This window comes from Peromyscus californicus, unplaced genomic scaffold, assembly GCF_007827085.1.
Source record: "Peromyscus californicus insignis strain IS unplaced genomic scaffold, ASM782708v3 Scaffold_3__1_contigs__length_106647218, whole genome shotgun sequence".
In the NCBI taxonomy this organism is placed as follows: Eukaryota; Metazoa; Chordata; class Mammalia; order Rodentia; family Cricetidae; genus Peromyscus; species Peromyscus californicus.
The window spans coordinates 106070775-106089483 of NW_026294551.1; the positions used below are offsets into that span (position 1 = coordinate 106070775).

The 18709-nt window shown below is 44.2% G+C and overlaps 1 protein-coding gene across 1 annotated transcript in view; it reads left to right on the plus strand.

The window, feature by feature from the left end:
- The window catches only part of Bmerb1 (bMERB domain containing 1), a 126495-nt gene extending 108083 nt beyond the window's left edge, over nt 1-18412 (plus strand). Inside the window, exons 4-6 of the mRNA XM_052759593.1 lie at nt 12860-12974; nt 13991-14073; nt 17184-18412. Of these exons, the coding sequence (XP_052615553.1) occupies nt 12860-12974; nt 13991-14073; nt 17184-17296 (311 nt within the window). The 3' untranslated portion in view covers nt 17297-18412. The remainder of the gene's footprint in view (nt 1-12859; nt 12975-13990; nt 14074-17183) is intronic.
- The last annotated feature ends 297 nt before the right edge of the window (nt 18413-18709 follow it).

Here is an 18709-nt window from a genome sequence, read left to right on the forward strand (position 1 = left end):
CACTTCAGGTAAGTGGCTTTGCCATAACCAGCTGAGTTCTTATAATATTTTCCTGTGACTTGTAGCATCTGGGCTCTGTTTCCTCTCCTTGAGGTCTTCCTACAGGCCCCTTCTCCTTGTAGGGCTCCAGACTTATGTCTCCCTCTTAGAATCTTCTGAGGTATCCACAGGCCATTTCTCTTTAATGGGCCTTGGTGGAAAGCAGCCTTTTAAGGCAGTACCAATGCAGATAACTCCCAGTGGAGGAATCTCTCCTCTGTCAACCTGGGCCCTGTGAATCAGGGTTTCTATTCTATCCAGGTATCCCAGTTGAGAAGACTGCCATCAGGCAACCATGGGGCAATCTTAATGAGGTTAAGCCCATGTCTAGAGCGCCTGACTATTAGAGAGGTTGAGACCCCTGCTCTTTAGTAGTACTTGCAGGGACTCCAAGGCAGGATTTAGCTTAGAAGAAGACTGTCCCATATCCTGTGGGGTTACCCTCACCTGTAGACATTGGCCTGTCAGCGTTCTTCCGTCGACAAAATCGTTCCTCACATGGGGCACCAGTCTGTTGGGCTGACCAACAGGTAGGGCTGAGGTAGGACTGGTCCAGCCAGACTCTCCCTAGGGCTGAGCAGGATGGTGAGTGTCGACAGCCCAGTCCTCCCCTGTCCACCAGAGAGAAGCACACTGAGCTGGGAGTCTTGTCAAAGCAGGAACTCATTTTATTGCATTAGGAATGGACTTATATAGGTTGGGGTGATGAAGGATGTGGTGAGGATAGCGGGCCAATGAGATGATGCCATCTCAGCAGTTACTAGGCAGAGGCAATTCTAGGTCAGGTTGAGCTAAGTCATTCATATGTGGAAGTCATGTCCAAAGACAGATCGCCAAACTTGAGCTAGGCTCAGGAAGTTATATTGGGCCTTATGCCCAGGCCTTATGGGGCCCAACACCCATGGGATTGGGAGGAGTGGGGTTGTCTCTTTTCCTAATGAGGACTCAGTCTTGAAATGGAGGCTCCATGAATTAAACACAAGTTCATGCAGGGTATGGTGGCACACACCTATAATCTAAACACTTGGGAGGCAGGAGGCAAGAAGATGGCCCACACATTTGAAACCAGCCTGGGCTACTGACTTCGACTGTATCTCAAACAAACAAGATAAACACAAGTTTATGTCAGTCAGGGCCAACTTTGACTTCAGGCAAGCCACTTTATTTTTCCAAGTCTCTATTTTTCTTTCTCTGAAAATGGAATAGTAAGTAGTATACCTAGCATCAGTCTCATGAGGGACTGAGAGGAACAGTTCAGTAGCAGAATACTTTCCTAGCATGTGCATGGTGTCTGAACCCCAGCACTGCAAAAGTAGGATAAAGCTGCCCAAGTCTAATTATCCCAGAGGTAAATGTTTGACTCAGAGTCCATTAGTGCCATTTTTATTATGTGTGGAAACAGGGAGAATAGAACAGTCATAGGTTAATATTGGGGTCAAACCTACATTAGTTATCAGTGGTACTGATTATCTCATCTCTTTTCCCCCTAAATGACTTACCTCCCCAAACACTCTGGGTTAGGTGCCCCATGGGCCTTCTGCTTATCAAAGGACTAACCGGTCAAATGTCTGTTATATTAGTCAGGGTTCTCTGGAGGAGCAGAAACTATAGGATGAATATATATTTAAAGGGGATTTATTAGGTTGACTTACATGATATACTCTGATCTCTGTGCACTGAGGAGGCCGAGAGCCCAGTGGCTGCTCAGTCTATGAGGCTGTATTATGCCTCAGTAGCCCCAATCTCTCCCTGAGGGCCTGGCAGATTCCTGTAGAGCCACTGATTGTCAGTTCACATTGGAAGGCCAAAGAATCTGGTTCTGAGATCTGCAAAGGAATGTAACAGCCACAGCAGCAGCAAGCTGTGTGATGACTTCATAAATGGTAATAAATAATAGGCAAAAGCCAAAGCTTTCTTTCTCACATTACTGCAACCAAATGGTGCCAATCACATTTGATGTCAGTCTTCCCACTTTAGATAACCTGATTAAGAAAATCCCTTATGGCTGTTCATGGTAGCTCTCCTTTGTTGACTCAGCCAATGCATCTCTCTCACTTCATGCCACTGACAGCATGTGTGGAAGTCTGGTAATGCTAAGGAAGGATTATTAATAGACACAGCTTCATTTTCAAGAACTTGACCTTGGCAAGTGTTTTTACTTGATTTATTTCTCTTAAAACTTGGGACTGAGCCGGGCGGTGGTGGCGCACGCCTTTAATCCCAGCACTCGGGAGGCAGAGCCAGGCGGATCTCTGTGAGTTCGAGGCCAGCCTGGTCTCCAAAGCGAGTTCTAGGAAAGGCGCAAAGCTACACAGAGAAACCCTGTCTCGAAAAACCAAAAAAAAAAACAAAAAACAAAAAAAAAAAAAAAAAACTTGGGACTGGTTGGCATGGCTGGTGCATATAACAACTGTTTACTGAATGTTTGTACATGTCCCATATTATAGGCAATCTGGAAGTGATGTAATGTATACAAGAGGATATTCAGGGTCATATGTAAATACTAATGATGTCAGAACTTGGAAAAGCTGATGCATAAGAATCATGAGTATGAGGTCTGCCTATTTCAAACCAACCAACCAAGCAACTTACAAGAACTCTATGACCATCTGTATTGAAACACTGGATGCTTAGAGTGGTCAAGGAATGCACCCAGAGTCACATATCTGGGCAGAGAGGGCAAGTAGACCATAACAGCCATCCTGTCTGTTCCAGACAGTAAAGGTCACAGGTGAGACAGGAGCTATGGGCCAGGGAAATCAGACAGGAAGCCATAGCATTGTTTAGGGAGGATAGATGGTGGCCCCATCTGAGGGAATGAAAGGAAAAGCGAGCATGTGGGGGCATTAAGGACCCGGGTATGTGGCACAATAGGTGAGGTGGCTTTCTTTTTGCTAAGTGAATGAAAATAAGGACATGACTGCTCTGATGTATGGTTGAGGATAAGGTTTTTATTGTAGATATGAGGAAGAGGAACAGCCAGAGTCACCTGGAAGAGTCCAGACTGAACATGGCCAGCAGAATAGACTAGACCACTAGAGGAGGGAGATGAAGGAGGAGCAACAGAGGAAGGGAAGAAAAGAGAGAGCCCATGGTAACCAAGAGAACCAAGAGAGCAGGCGTGGCCAAAATGGCTGAGTTACATAGAGAAAAATAAGCTGGGAAAAGGGAAGCAAAGGCCAGGTCATGGGTTGGAAAAGTTTTAGGGTAGGAGGTGGGGCTGAGAAGTGCTGGGAGGAGCCAGGACTCTGTAACAGGTACTTGCAATGCTGGGAGAACCTAGCAGCCAGTGTCTACTTTGATATAATAGACACCTCAGCTAGTCATTTGTCCTGAGTGTTTTGGAGAACTACCATTTCAGCATTTTGTTGATGATAAGAGGTGACATAACCTCTTCTGTAACTACTTCCTGCTAAAATTAAGGCATTGTTGTTGTTGGTCCAGGAAGGCTGGAATGATGGTCAAAGGATGGGAAGGGAGATAGGAGTGTAGGCTGGAGGACATCTGTTTTGCTTGCTGCCCAGGTTCCGTGAGACCACCTGTGGCTAGTGAAATGCAGGCTGCTTTGGAGCCATCTGGTATGTAGGTTCCAAGGAACACTGCAGGCAGCTTTGGAGCAGTCTGCAGTTGATTGGGAATCTGTTGGGGCAGATGGAGACTAGGGACTGAAGGTAAAGTTAAGGAGTTTAGGGGAACTTTTTCTCTTAGGTGTACATTTGAAACTTCCAGGCCTATGGTCCTGGTAATGGGAGCTGGGAGGAGTCCCCAGACAAAGAGAGAGACAGAGACAGAGATACACAGAGACACACAGAGAAAGAGACACAAAGAGAAGGACACAGAGTCAGACAGAGAGACACACGTACACACACACACACACACACACACACACACACACACACACACAGATCCCACCCTCAGGAATAGGCAGGTGGGGAAACTTAGGCTGTTGATTGACAGGAGACTGGGGTCTGTTTGACCTGTGACAGGTGGACCCAAGTCTCATGACAAAAAGAGAGAAAAGTTTTAGCTATGCTGGCATTACCACTGTTAGTAATTGGTACTGAAATCCACATTGTAGAAAAAGCAGTTGACTCACACTTTTGAGTCATAGTAAAAGCTTGGGGACCCAAAAAATAATTCTGGGTTAAAAGCATGAACACTCTTTCCTCTGTCCAGATGGTTGGATACATAGATTGGAAAGAGATGATTTCAGCACAATGAGAAGTACTTTAGTCAGTGCTTTACCAGGGCTGTATTAATAGCTTATCAGAACTCCACTGATTAATGTTAAAACTCTGAACTTTTGAAGTCTTAATGTAGCAGGAATCTTAAAGAGTCTTATTAATAAAAACAAACCTGGGGCCAGGTATTGGGGTGAAGGCTAGAAGATCACAGAAGCAGAACAAGCCACAGCTTCCTCTCCTTGCCAGTTCCTCAGCTGGTCCTGTTTCCTCACACTGGAAGCCTTTGAGTCCTCATCCAGAATGAATCTCAGCTGAACTGTTGCTCAAAAGCCTGAATGCTTAACCAGTCAAATGCTTCTAGTTTCTGGTCTTCACACCTTATATATCTTTCCTTTCTACCATCACTCCCTGGGATTAAAGGCTTGCTTTCTGGGAATAAAGGTGTGAGTCACCATGCTTGGCTGTATCCTTGAACAGATGGATTTCTGCCTCTGGAATACTAGGATTAAAGGTGTGTGCTACCACTGCCTATCCTAAGTATCAAATGGCTTTTCTGTTCTCTGACCCCAGATAAGTTTATTAGGGTACACAATATTTTGGGGAACCACATCTTAATATAACAATAGCATAATGAAGGAAAGAAATCTGAAACATTTCTCAATTTTCACATATCTTAAATCATTTCCTTTACAACTTGTGCTTACATACCTTAAAGTTACTTTCTTCAAGCCAGACAGTGGTGGTGCACACCTTTAGTCCCAGATTTCAGGAGGCAGAGGCAGATGGATCCATGTGAGTTCAAGGCCAACCTGGTCTACAAAGCAAGTTCCAGGATAGCTGGAGCTACACAGAGAAACCCTGTCTCAAAAAAAAACAACCAACCAACCAAACAAACAAACAAAATTACTTTCTTAGACCCCCACAACTTAAATAAACATCAAAACTTTTCTTTTTCCATTTAATCATTTATCAGGAGACACAAGTGGTTGATCATTGAGAGTAGTCATTGCAAAGAAAGTTCCTTTAAATAAAGGAATAGTAAAAATTACATTGAAACCTGTTTTGTGAGTTCATCTCTTTCAAAGTGAAGTCAGTCAGCAAGGTAAACTGTGTCTGTGTCTGCTTTTTTCAGCAGGAAATCTAGTGGCTCTACAAAAGTGAGGCCAGATTTTACATAGGAAATGAACTGTCCAAGCAGCTGCAGTCTTGAGGGGAGGAGCTGGGTGCTTGCCACTGCCAAACTGACAAAGCTACAGTTGGCCATCAACACCATCAGAGATCTGAGCAGGATAAATTGTAGCAGGAAGTATAATCCAAACGGTCTATGTAGCAATTAAAATGACAGAGACTTACCTACTACCTAGACTCCAGTGGTCTTGATGGCTTCATTAGGGGACAGAGATTGTAGGTCTTTGGCTGTCACACAGGACAACATTACATCTTCAGGTACTGCACAGAATAGCATCAGCCTTCAGCTGCCAGACCCAAAAGGTCTGAGAGATTTTTCCTGTGGAGGGGGAACTTGGAAACTGACCTACTTTGTTGAGGCAGAGTAAAGCAGTCAACCCAACAGTGTCCTTAGTTTGTTCAGGGCCCTGACAGTGGGTGAGGCATGTGGCTGTTCTTTGCCTAATGGTTAGCATTACCACAGTCCAGGCGGAGTCATCTGTGCCCCATCTTCTTTGGACCTTAGGGTTGCTGTTAGGAGCTGGCATTTCTTCTATCATGGGAAACTTTTTCTATTAAACATTAAATGCCAAATTCAGCAGATCTCTGAAAAGTTTGAGGACCATTATCTATTAAATATATCTAAGTTAAACAAAATTTACTTGCTTTTAGTTACTTGCTTTCAAGGCTTAACCTTGAAAATTTATATAGCAGGAAGCTAAATAAAGCTTGTCACTGTAAAGGAATTTCATTTGTAATTAGCATGACTATAAGCATAGTTCTGAGCACATTAAAGAATTTGACCATTTATAAGGTGACTGAGCACTAACTTGCAGGTCTTAGTTATCTAACAGTTTACAAATTAGTAGCTTTTATGCCTTTAATCCCAGCACTTAGGAGGTAGAGACAGGTGGATCTCTGTCAGTTTGAGGCCAGCCTGGTTTACAAAGTGAGTTCCAGGACAGCCAAGGCTGTTACACAGAGAAATTCCACCTCTAAAAAAATTAAGGAGGGAAGGAAGGAAGGGAGGAAGGGAGGAAGGAAGGAAGGAAGGAAGGAAGGGAGGGAGGGAGGGAGGAAGGAAGGGAGGGAGGAAGGAAGGGAGGGAGGGAGGAAGGGAGGGAGGGAGGAAGGAAAGAAGAAAGAAAGGAAAGAAAAGGTATTTATAATTTTATCTCTGTTAAGTTTGAGTTTTAAAAATTTGAGTTAAAATTTTAATTGAAGATCCTTAGATTCAAAACTTTAACCATACATGCAATAAATTTTAAACCATAAATACAGTCCACAGAAAGGCTGGGAACTTTTTTGATCTTTTTTATAGTGTACCATTACAGAATATCAGTTTCTTGTATGACTCAGTTTATCCAAGTAGCTCAAGCTTTGCAAGCTTAGCAGAGACAGAGAGACTAGGCACACATCTTCAAATCAGTTACTGTAAACCTGAGTAAACCTTGTGAGTTTATAAACCTTATTTATCAAACATATATTGTTATTTATTGTCTTTGTTTGGGTTTCTGTTGGTGTAAAGATACACTGCAACCATGGCAATCGTTATAAAGGAAAACATTTAATTGGGGCTGGTTTACATTTTCAGAGGTTTAGTTCATTATCATCATGGTGCAACATGGTGGCACGCAGGCAGACTTGGTGCTGGAGAAGATGCTGAGAGTTCTACATCTTGATCCACAGGCACCAAGATTTGATCTGAACTAGGTGTAACTTGAGCATAGGAAAGCTCAAAGCCCATCCCCACAGTGACACACTTCCTCCAACAAGGCCATACTTACTTCAACAAGGTCACACCTCCCAATAGTGCTACTCCCTATGAGCTTATGGAGGCCAATTACATTCAAACTACCACACTTAATCTAAAATTTTTAGAAGCCTGGTGTTGAACAGTTAGTAAGGACACATGTGGTTAGACATACACCTCTAACTCAGTTTCTGTTAACCTGTGTAGACATTTATATACTTATATCCTTTTTTATAAACTTTATAAACTTTTTTTTTAATAAACTTTAGCAGTTTATCATCATACAAAAATCTATCCTAATCCAAGATATTTGGGAGACCTACTGTTACCTCCCTAGTCTAAAAAGGAGATACAATGATAAGCAGAGGGCTCAGTAGGACTAAGAAGTTTTATCATTGTTGCATTAGTTAGTTTATACTATGTGGTTACCTTAAGATGGTGGTGAAGTTACAGTGCATGTATTCTCTTTTAACCTTAGTAAAGATGGCTGCCAGCCACATGGTTGCTTCTGTCTTGATGAGGTCATCAGCCAAGATGAAGGAGAGCCATGTAGTTGCTATTTAAAAATATCTACTTTCTAAACAAGAGTTGAATCCAAGTTTTACACACACACACAAACACACACACACACACACACACACACACACACACACACACACACACACACACACTCACGTAGTTGTAGATCTAATTTTGCTTGTTTTTCGAGACAGGGTTTCTCTGTGTAGCCCTGGCTGTCCTGGGACTCACTTTGTAGACCAGGCTGGCCTCAAACTCAATGAGATCTGCTTGCCTCTGCCTCCCAAGTGCTGGGATTAAAGGTGTGCACCACCATCACCTGGCGTAGATCTAATTTTAAGAGTTGAATCACATGTAGCAAATTAAGATTACCTATGCTTAAAATTTTAACTGTCAACTGCTGTGGGATGTTCTGTATGGCAAATGTGTTGCTGATTGGTCAATAAATAAATCACTGATTGGCCAGTGGCCAGGCAGGAAGTATAGGCAGGACAAGGAGGAGAATAAAGCTGGGAAGTGGAAGGCTGAGGCAGAGAGACACTGCCAGCCACCACGATGAGAAACAGCATGTGAAGATGCCGGTAAGCCATGAGCCACGTGGCACGGTATAGATTTATAGAAATGGATTAATTTAAGCTATAAGAACAGTTAGCAAGAAGCCTGCCACAGCCATACAGTTTGTAACCAATATAAGTCTCTGTGTTTACTTGGTCGGGTCTGAACAGCTGTGGGACTGATTTGTCCTGACTGTGGGCCAGGCAGGAAAACTCTAGCTACAGTCAACCTTTTGTTATAAGTTTTAAGCTAACTTTTTGTTACAGATTTTACAGATTTTTAACCATAGCCAATGAATTTACAAATCTTGAGATAGTTTACAGCATGGTCTTAAGAGATTTTTGGCTGGGCGGTGGTGGTGCATCCCTTTAATCCCAGCACTTAGGAGGCAGAGCCAGGCAGATCTCTGTGAGTTTGAGGCCAGCCTGGTCTACAGAGCGAGATCCAGGACAGGCACCAAAACTGTACAGAGAAACCCTCTCTCGGGGAGAGAGAGAGAGAGAGAGAGAGAGAGAGGAAATTGTAGAGATAAAAGATTTTTAGGGGAAGGTGAGGGGGGCAGGAGGGGGGAGAACAAGGGAATCCATGGCTGATATGTAGAACTGAATTGTATTGCAAAATAAAATATATATATATAAAAAAAAGATTTTTAGGAGTGGAAAGTTGAAAAATCTTAGAGATAAGGAACTTTTGGAAGTGTAGAGCAGAGACAGTTTAGAAATAAGAGATTTGGGGTTCATTTGTTTGTGCAGTAGCAGAGGTTGCTAGCATATGAGAAAATTTGAAAAATTGAGTGTGTCATCTTTGGCTATTGATTGAGCTGTACTGAGGCCGAGCCATTTCCAGTAAGACAGTGAGGCTTTAATAAAATTAATAAATTTAATAAAATTCCAGAAGAGAAGGAGAAAGAGCTGCAAAATGGAACTCCACCAGAGGGAGGGTGCCAGGAGGTGGGTGGGAAATGTTGATAAGAAGGATGTGATGAATAAATGAAGAGCATTGGCCACAGCTTGGAGACTTGGGTCAGTGCTAGTTGGTGAGGCTACACTGAGTAAGTGTGAGGCAATGGCTCCTTCATTGTATGACTGGAAGTGCTGTCTCTGAGAATCCAGGAGAGGCTGGGGAGTGCTCAGCTAAAGGAGAACTAGAAAATGTTGGTAGGTGTCTGTCAGAAGCCTAGCACACCCAGAAGTCATCAAGTGGCTCTAGGTAAGGTCTGGAAACGTCAGAGTGCTGTGGATGGGAAAGAAGCTGTCCCCCAGACTCCTTGTGAGAGTCCCTGGGTGCTGGCACTGGCGGATAAGGCAGGGAGGGCTCTGTAGTGCAATGCGTGGTCTAGGGACTCACACCTAGGCCTCACTGAACAGGAGCCATGTACTTTCATCCAATGGGTGATAGTTGGTGACTGTCCATGCTTGCTGCATGGAGGTAGTGGTGGCTTTTGGGTCAACAAGAAATCTTTACCTTGCCTTCCCTTTCCAGGCAGCTCAGTGTGTCTTGTGTGTTCTACATCCACAGATCTAGCCATGAATGGACTGAAAGTACCCCTGGGAAAATAATATCTCCTCTGAAAGTTGTACAGATCTTTTCTTGTCAGTATCCATGGAGGATACACATAACTGTTTACTAAATGTTTGTGTTGTGTTCCATGTTGCAGACAACCTGGAAGTGATTTAATATATACAAGTATTTGGGGTCGTATACCAATACTGTGTGTGCGTGTGTCAGATCTCCAGAAATATTGTCCACCTCCCTTGAGACAGAGTCTCTCAGTTGCCCATTAATTATACTAGACTGGATGGCCATCAAAACCCAAGGATATGCTTCTCTCCACTTTCCCAGCACTAAGATCATAAATGGATGCCACTAGGCCTGGCTTTTCTGCGGGTCCTGGGGATTGAACTCAGGTCCTCAAACTTGAAAGCCAAGCATCTTACTGTAAACTGAGTCATCTCCTGGGCCCCATATCATGACCTTTCCAAAGCTCTATGTCCCCATCTGTAAAATACACACAAGAAGGTTCATAGTGCAGTCATATTAGCAAAAACAAAACACAAACAGAACTGAATACATGTCCACAGGCCAACCTAGATTACGGCTTAGCCTCAAGGCCAACAAAGCATGACCCCAGCTTCTGTTGGCATAGGAAGTGGGAGGGACATGGCATTTGTTGAATACCTACTGCACACCCTATGTTTCTGTGGCAACCCCTGGAGCTTGGCCTTGGATGGAACTCAGAAAACAGTGATGATCCAGCAGGGAGGTTCTAAGGTAGGAGGTGGCCAAGAACTCAGGTTGGAGGAGACAGTTGGAAGCTGCTCTATGTTGAGGGTTAAAGGGTTCATCTGCTAATGACAGCCTTGTTGCAGATATGAGGGGCCCAAAAAATAGAAAGAGGGCTGAAGATGAGACTAGGAAAACTATGAAACTTAAAGCCACTGTGCACTCTCTTGGTCCAGATCTCTAAGGATTAAAATGAGGGACAGCGTGCCCATCTGCCTGTCCAGGGATGGACACTGACAAGTTCTTTGAGATCTGGAAACAAGACTAGAGGTGAGAACACAGCATACTGTCCCTCAGTGCCCATGGAGGGCTGATTGCAGAAGGCTATGAAGATAGGAAGGGAAAAAAAAACCCCTAAAGTTGTATTTTGTATGTTTGTTTTTGTTTTTTAAACAGGCTGATCTCAAGCTCATGATCCTCCTGCCTCAACTTTCCAAGTGCTGGCATTACAGTTGTGTGCATCATCATATCTACCAGTCCATCTTATATAAGTCCCTTCCATAAAACAGCATACAAGGACTGGGAAGATGGCCCAGTTGGTAAAGTGCTTACCTTTTAAGCATGAAGACCTGCATTTAATCTCCAGAACACACACACACACACACACACACACACACACACACACACAGAGTCAGGCATTACACCTGTACTTGTGATATCAGTGCTAATGTGGCAGACACAAGAGGAAACTCTATCTAAAAAGAAAAGTGGAGGCTGGAGAGACGGCTTAGTGGTTAAGATCACTTGCTATTTCCAGGGGAACTGGATTCAGTCTCCCAAACCCACATAGAGTAGCTCACAACTGCTTATAACTCCAGCTCCAGAGCATCAGAGGCCTTCTTCTGGCTTCCACAAATACCTGCAGCCATATGGTGCACACTCATATTCTCAGGCACACACACATACACAGCAAAACAAAACAAACAAACAAAGCTGGACATGGTGGGCATGCCTTTAATCCCTTCACTCGGGAAGCAGAGGCAGGCAGGTGGATCTCTGTGAGTTCGAGGCCAGCCTGGCCTACAGAGCAAGATCCAGGACAACCAGGACCACATAGAGAAACCTTGTTTCTAAAAACAACACCCTCCCCCTGTGGTGGTATTGTGTTCCCCAAAATATTGTGCACCCTAAAAAATTTATCTGGGATCAGAGAACAGACAGCCATTAGATACAGAGGCTAGAAAATGGTGGTACTCACACCTTTAATCCTAGCATTCCAGAGGCAGAAATCCATCTGTTCAAGGATACAGCCAAGCATGGTGACTCATGCCAAAAAGTGAGCCTTTAATCCCAGGGAGTGGTGGTAGAAAGCAGAAAGGTATATAAGGCATGAGGACCAGAAACTAAAAGTATTTGGCTGGTTAAGCTTTTAGACTTTGAGCAGCACAGTTCAGCTGAGAGGCATCCAGTCTGAGGAAACAGGATCACCTGAGGAATTGGCCAGGTGAGGAAGCTGTGGCTTGTTCTGTCTCTCTGATCTTCCAGCATTTCACCCCAATAACTGGCCTCAGGTTTGATTTTATTAATAAGAACTTTTAAGATTCCTGCTACATCCCCCCCCAAAAGCAAACAAATCAAAAATGTTAGACAGAACCTGAGGAACAACACCTGTCCTAGTTAGGATTACTATTACTATGATGAAATACTGTGAGCAAAGAAGCTTGGAGAGTGATGAGTTTATTCAGCTTACATTTCCATATCATTGTTCATAATCAAAGGAAGTCAGGACAGGAACTCAAACAAGGAAGGATCCTGGAGGCAAGAGCTGAGGCAGAGGCCTTTGAGGGGTGTTGCTTACTGACTTGCTCCCCCTGGCTTGCACAGCCTGCTTTCTTGTAGAACCCAGGACCACCAGCCCAGGGATGGCACCACCCACAATGGGCTGGGCCTTCCCCCATTAGTAACTAATTAAGAAAATTCCCTCCAGGCTTGCCTACAGCCCTATCTTATAGAGGCATTTTCTTAACTGAGGTTCTCTTAGGTGATTTTAGTTTTTGTCAAGTTGACATAAAACTATCTAGCATAATGTTGAGCATTATCCTCCACCTGCATGCACACATATGAGTGAGCACACAGACACATATATGTGCCCATTCATACACACAAACAAACACATGAGGTCATGCTGCCTCTTCAAGTTCACCTAGTGAATGAAGTTGCAGAGCCACATGTCCAATCCTGTCCCCTCAGACTCAGTGTTTCTACTACTTACACTCACTGTTTTGTTCTTTCTTGAGACGGGGTCTCACATGTTGTCTCTGGCTAGCTTCAAACTCACCACTCTCCTGCTTCAACCTCCTTAGTGTTGGGATTTCAGACAAGCACCATCATAGCTGCCCCCCTCTTTTCTTCCTCCCAGAAAAGGAAAAAACCAAGCTGCAGAAGCAGAGAGAGGATGAATTAATCCAGAAGATCCACAGACTGGTGCAGAAGAGAGATTTCCTGGTGGATGATGCTGAGGTGGAACGGTTAAGGTGGGGCCCAGGCCATCAGATCCCAAGCCTCTACTCCCTGCACCACCCTACAAACCCATTGTCTGCTCCTGGGACTTAGGGCCTTGCCTAACAGGCGTGGCCTCTGCCATTGCTCCCCAGACACTGAACCCTTTTGACAGCAGAACCTATTTCATATTCAAGAAAAACGCCATTTCATCCCTCAAAGTCTTGCAAAGTCCTCTATATCTCAGCTGATTGCCTTCTAGCAGGTGGGCAGGAAGGAATTCCATCATGTGATAGAGGACAAAGTGCCCTACATACACATTGTCTGGATTCATCAAAACTACTGTCAATACATACAAACACTGCCCCCATGACAGTGTCTCCCAGTTCCCAGCTCTGTGCTTTCCTCTCCTTTTCTCCCCCTCATGCTGTTTCCTATCTGTTTGTACCTGGAAATCTTAGCCTGGAGCACCCCCCAGCTCTGGAGCTGTAGAGGCCCCTAAGAATGCCAGGTCTGGGTGCAGTTGTGCGTCTTAGATATTTTGTCCCAGGACAAAGCCTTTGGTGTCTCTCCCCATGTAGGGGGCAACTTCTCTTCACTGCCTGTGTTCTCTGAGAACTTTGCCAGAGTCAGCTGGGCTGCACAAAACCCATTTTATTCTTAGCAGCCTTAAAGGCAAAGGTGACTTTCTCTCTGAGATGGGCCCTGAACCTGTGGGAGTCAGGGTGTGTGGGCTAGCTTGAAGGCACAAGGATGCTTCCCAGTTCACTGAACCCCAGCAAGGTGCCTGGGTCCTAGAATGTCCTTATTTCTGCCTTGAGGTCTCATTCTAGCTCTGGGCCATCATTTATACAGTGGTGTGTGTCTTCATTAGAGATACGGTTCACCTAGCACAGACTCACACACCATATGTACACATTACACAATAACATATCCACACCACCCACAAAGCTCAACATGTCTGCTCTCACTTAGCCCCTTTCTGGGTATCACTGGCATTTTCTTTGCTGACTTTATTTCCCTCTTCTCTTTCCCATGTCCATCTTCCCAGGGAACAGGAAGAAGACAAGGAAATGGCTGATTTCCTGAGGATCAAGTTAAAACCTCTAGACAAAGTAACCAAATCTTCAGCCAGTGAGTGCCTGCATGGTTCCCCCCTTCCCTATGACAGAGAAGATTTCAAACAAGTGAGGGCAGGGTGTATAAGACACGCTTTATAAATATAGCTCAAGCATGGGATGGCAGCAGGCAGTGCCAGGCTCATGAGCCTGCAGCTTGTGCAGTTTCCCAGGTCCATGCCCTGATGTGCTCCATGCTACAACTGTCTTGAAACTTGTAGTAATTTTGGTTTCAAGAGCCTTGTGCTGTCATTTCCCCAGTATAAGCAGCTGGCTCTGCAGAGCTGTCCTTCCACAGTCCCATTTGATGTGTTTCATTAAAGGAGGAGCTCCAGCTGCTGTTAGGGCTGGAACCTGAAAGAGCCAGAAACACAATTCTCAAAATAATTATTAGCTTTAAGAAACACCCAGAGCAGAAAGAGTTTTGCATGAGACAAATTTGGGAATACCTCATGGCCACCAGATGTTAAAGTGATCAGGGCTTCTGTTGCCAATGTCTTCTCTTTTTTGATATAATGTTTGGTAGATATCTCTAACTGCTACATTAGTGAGGTCCCTTTCATTTTTAAGAAGTAGATATCCTGCCAGGGGGTAGTTGCGCACACCTTTAATACCAGCACTCAGGAGGCACAGGCAGTGGATCTCTGTGAGTTTGAGGCCAGTCTGGTCTACAGGACTAGTTCCAGGACAGCTAGAGCTGTTATACAGTGAAACTCTCTCGAAAAAGCAAAAACAAAAACAAAACAAAAAAATAAGTGGATATCCTTGGATATTGGTGGTGTACATCTTTAATCCCAGTACTTGGGAGGCAGAGACAAGTGGGTCTGAGTTTGAGGCCAGCCTGGTCTACATACATAGAACTAGTTCCAGGCCAGCCAGGGCTACATAGTAAGACCCTACCTCAGAAAAAAAAAAAGTACATACCTTATTAAATTAAGACTAAAAAAATGGGGAAGTGTTGTTCGAGAAAGAAGAACTCAACCTCTGGGACACAGCACTGTTAGGCCTGCCTTTCCTTCTCCCCACAACTCATGTCCTTTTACACTAGCTCCATTGCTCCTGTGTACTGGACCTGCCAGAACAACTTGAAGGAGTAAAGGTTTATTTGAGCTCCTGGCTTCAGAGGTGTCAGTCCACCATGATGGAGGGAGCATGATGGAGAAGAATAGTTGACATGATGTCTAGGAATAAAAGAAAAAAGATCATAGGAAGGGGCCAGAACAAAATGTATCTCCCAGAGGCATGCCCCAGTAACTCAATTCCTCCAAGTGGGCCTTGCTCCACCTTCTTCCAACTCTAGCGATGCTTTCATATTAAGAATCCTTCCAGGGATGACTCCATTGATTAGGCCAGAGCCTCACATTCTAATCTTCTCTGGAATACCACCATAGACACATCCAGTGGTATGCTTTACTAAACAGATAATTCTCAATCCAATCAATTTGAAAATTCATATGAACCATCATAATCTGATAAACAGGTCTCCATGGGCCAGAACCCAGAACCACAGCTTGGCAACTCCAAGGTAATGCCAGACTTTTTTTTTTCCTTTTTTTGGTTTTTCAAGACAGGGTTTCTCTGTGTAGTTCTGGTGCCTGTCCTGGATCTTGCTCTGTAGACCAGGCTGGCCTCGAACTCACAGAGATCCGCCTGGCTCTGCCTCCCGAGTTCTGGGATTAAAGGTGTGCTCCACCGCTGCCCAGCACCAGACTCTTTCTTGTACTTTAGTCAGGGTTCTCTAGAGGAACAGAACCTATAAAATGAATCTCTCTCTCTCTCTCTCTCTCTCTCTCTCTCTCTCTCTCTCTCTCTCTCTCTCTCTCTCTCTCTCTCTGTGTTACTTTATTCTATCCATGTTCCTACATAGAAGGTGTATGTCTCTGCTCTCTCACCATGTTATTAGGTGGAGTCTTTCTATTTGATATTTTATAGAAGAGAAAGGCCTGTGAGGAAACTGATTTTAGGCAGGGATGTGTACCTTGTGGTTTTAGTGACCAATACAAGAGAGCCCTTCTGTATTCCCCATACTTGACAACCATGTTTTCACAGGTCATTAATGGGTGGCACAAAAAAACTGGACTTGTAGAACTTCTCAAAGTGGTGCACACATCTCATACACACAGCCTTCCATAGGCAACAACCTCTAGGAAGATTATCTCACAGTAAAATTTGAATGGAAAATTAAATCATCATGATAGGAGTCAGTGGATACAACAAAGAAAATGACTTCCCAAGAACCTGATAGAAGAAGCCATCAAGATGGCTCAGTGGATAAAGACACTTGCTACATAAGCCTGACAACCTGAGTTTGATCTTCAGCACCCATGTAAATGTGAGAGAACTTCACACAATAGTCCTCTGCCCTCCACACATATGTGTCCCACCACATCATCTGTGTGTATACATATAAATTATAAATAAAGTTTTTAAAAAATATTTTTAAAAAACTATCTTGAAGAGACAGTGCACTGGGCATATTGAAATTATTAAAGAGACAAGAAACAAAACTCAAGATGAAATAGAACAACATTATGAAAAAGAATAAACAGACTTGCAAAAATATTAGCCTCATTAATAAAACTTCTGTGGAAGAAAAAAATTAAAAGGATTAAATAAGGAGACACAGTTGAAAGCATGCTTCATAAAATGGAAGGCAATTCTGAAGAAATTACTCAGGATACAGAACAAATAGGAAGCAGTGGAAAATACAATAGCTTCTACAAAGAGAGAGGACAGAATGACAAGGTCTAACTTACATTTAATAGGTATTCTGAAGAGGATAAAATGGAGGATGACCAGTAGAGCATTCTGAAAAGATAACATGAGCATTTTCCTAAATTGAAAGGTGTGAACCCTCGGGTTAAAATGCCTTGAACAAAATTTCCCATTTATCCTGCACTAGGCCTGCAAGCTAACATGATGAGAGGAACTGACTAGGAGATAGGCTAAAGCTTCACTTGAAACCTGAGGAATGAATGACATGAAGGTCCATGGATGATAAACATAAAATGCACAGCCATTCTCCACAAGGCCTGGTCATGGGTTGGTTTTGGGTTGGACTGCCAATGGTCAGGGCTTTCTTGTCCTTACCTTTCTCTCTTTCCCTCTGCTTTTCCATTGCTGCAGGCTCCCGGGCAGAGAAGAAGGCAGATCCCCCACCTAGCAAGCCAACTGTGGCCAAGACAGGCCTGGCACTCATCAAGGATTGCTGTGGGGCCACCCAGTGCAACATCATGTAGCCCCTATGTGGGGTACCCCAGAGCCATGGGGACCATCCCTCCCACCCTCTTGTCCTCATAGCCCCCATTTTACAGGGGTTTAAGAGATTTCCAAGGCAGAAGGGGTTGAAGGCAAGCCCATGACTGCTATCATGGGCCATGGGTATGGCAGGTGGGCCCAGCCACTGCTGTGCAGAGTGTAGCAATAGAAAGCCCCTCACTGTCGCATGGCCCTCCCCAGAGCATGCCCAACCCAGGAGTCTGTCTCATTGTTTATCTAACCACCAAGAAAGCCCCTCCCTTAAAACAGTATACCCTCACAAACCCATCATGTGAACAAACTGGGAAAGGGGCACGCCCCCTAGGTGTGTATGGCTGTGAATTCCAACAATCTAGCACCATGTTGGATCCATTCCCCATCCACCCTCCCAGCTTTGCTGTCAGATACAAGTCCTGCTCCCTGTTTGTCCTCTCCCAGGGACTATAGCCTGGAGGGTTCCACACAGCCCACACTCCTCTTAGGTTCCATTATGATCACTTTCCTAGAGGCACTGGCCTGTCTGTGAAGGCTGAGCTTGTGTGTGGTGTTGGGTTTATGCCTCCAGCTCCCTCCCATCCTGTATCTGGTCATAGTTCATATCAGGCTCCAGGTTCTTTCTCAGTTTGCCATATCCAGCCCACAGTGGAGCAGGGTGGGGAGGAGTGGCCAAGAACAGTTGCAGTGCTTGGACCAGGTTGCAGAGAGCTGCAGGTGCCAATGTCAAGGTTGAGTGGTCGAGAAAGGGATCCAGAACAGATGCCAACCCACATCCTCTTCACCCACTGAGGGATGCTGCAGGGAGTACCAGTGAGGGGTCACCCTGCTGGCCCAAACACATCTCTGTAAAGAACAATTGACAGGCAGGAAAGGAAGCCTGACCCAACTGTGTCCCGTCCGTCTGATGGTGTGTTTGAACCAGCCCCACAATTCCTCCTGTGTAACTTGATGTACATTTGCCATGGCCAGCCCGGCACAGCCTGTGTGACCTCTCTGTGCATATATGTGTGTTGTGATTGGCCTAAGTAGTTAGCACCAGTCAAGATTTGCTGATGTGCAAACTATTCATCAGAGAAAATAAAATTGAAAAACACAAAGCATTTTATAAGTTCTTACCTCTTTCTTTCTTGATTATGGACATGTACATAGGAAATCATTTTAAAAGTACAGAAAGTATATAAAAAAAATTTAACCACTCACAACTTTCCCAAGACCTCTGATATTTTGACATATTTCTTTGAAGCCTTCTCATACATTTCTTTTGTAATGATTGGCATCCATATTGAAACATTTTATACCCAGCTTTCCTTTTGGTTATTATTCCACATAGGTTCTTCCTACATCATTAAAAGCTCTTTGTTAATGTTAAACACTCTTCATAAATATTTATAATGGCT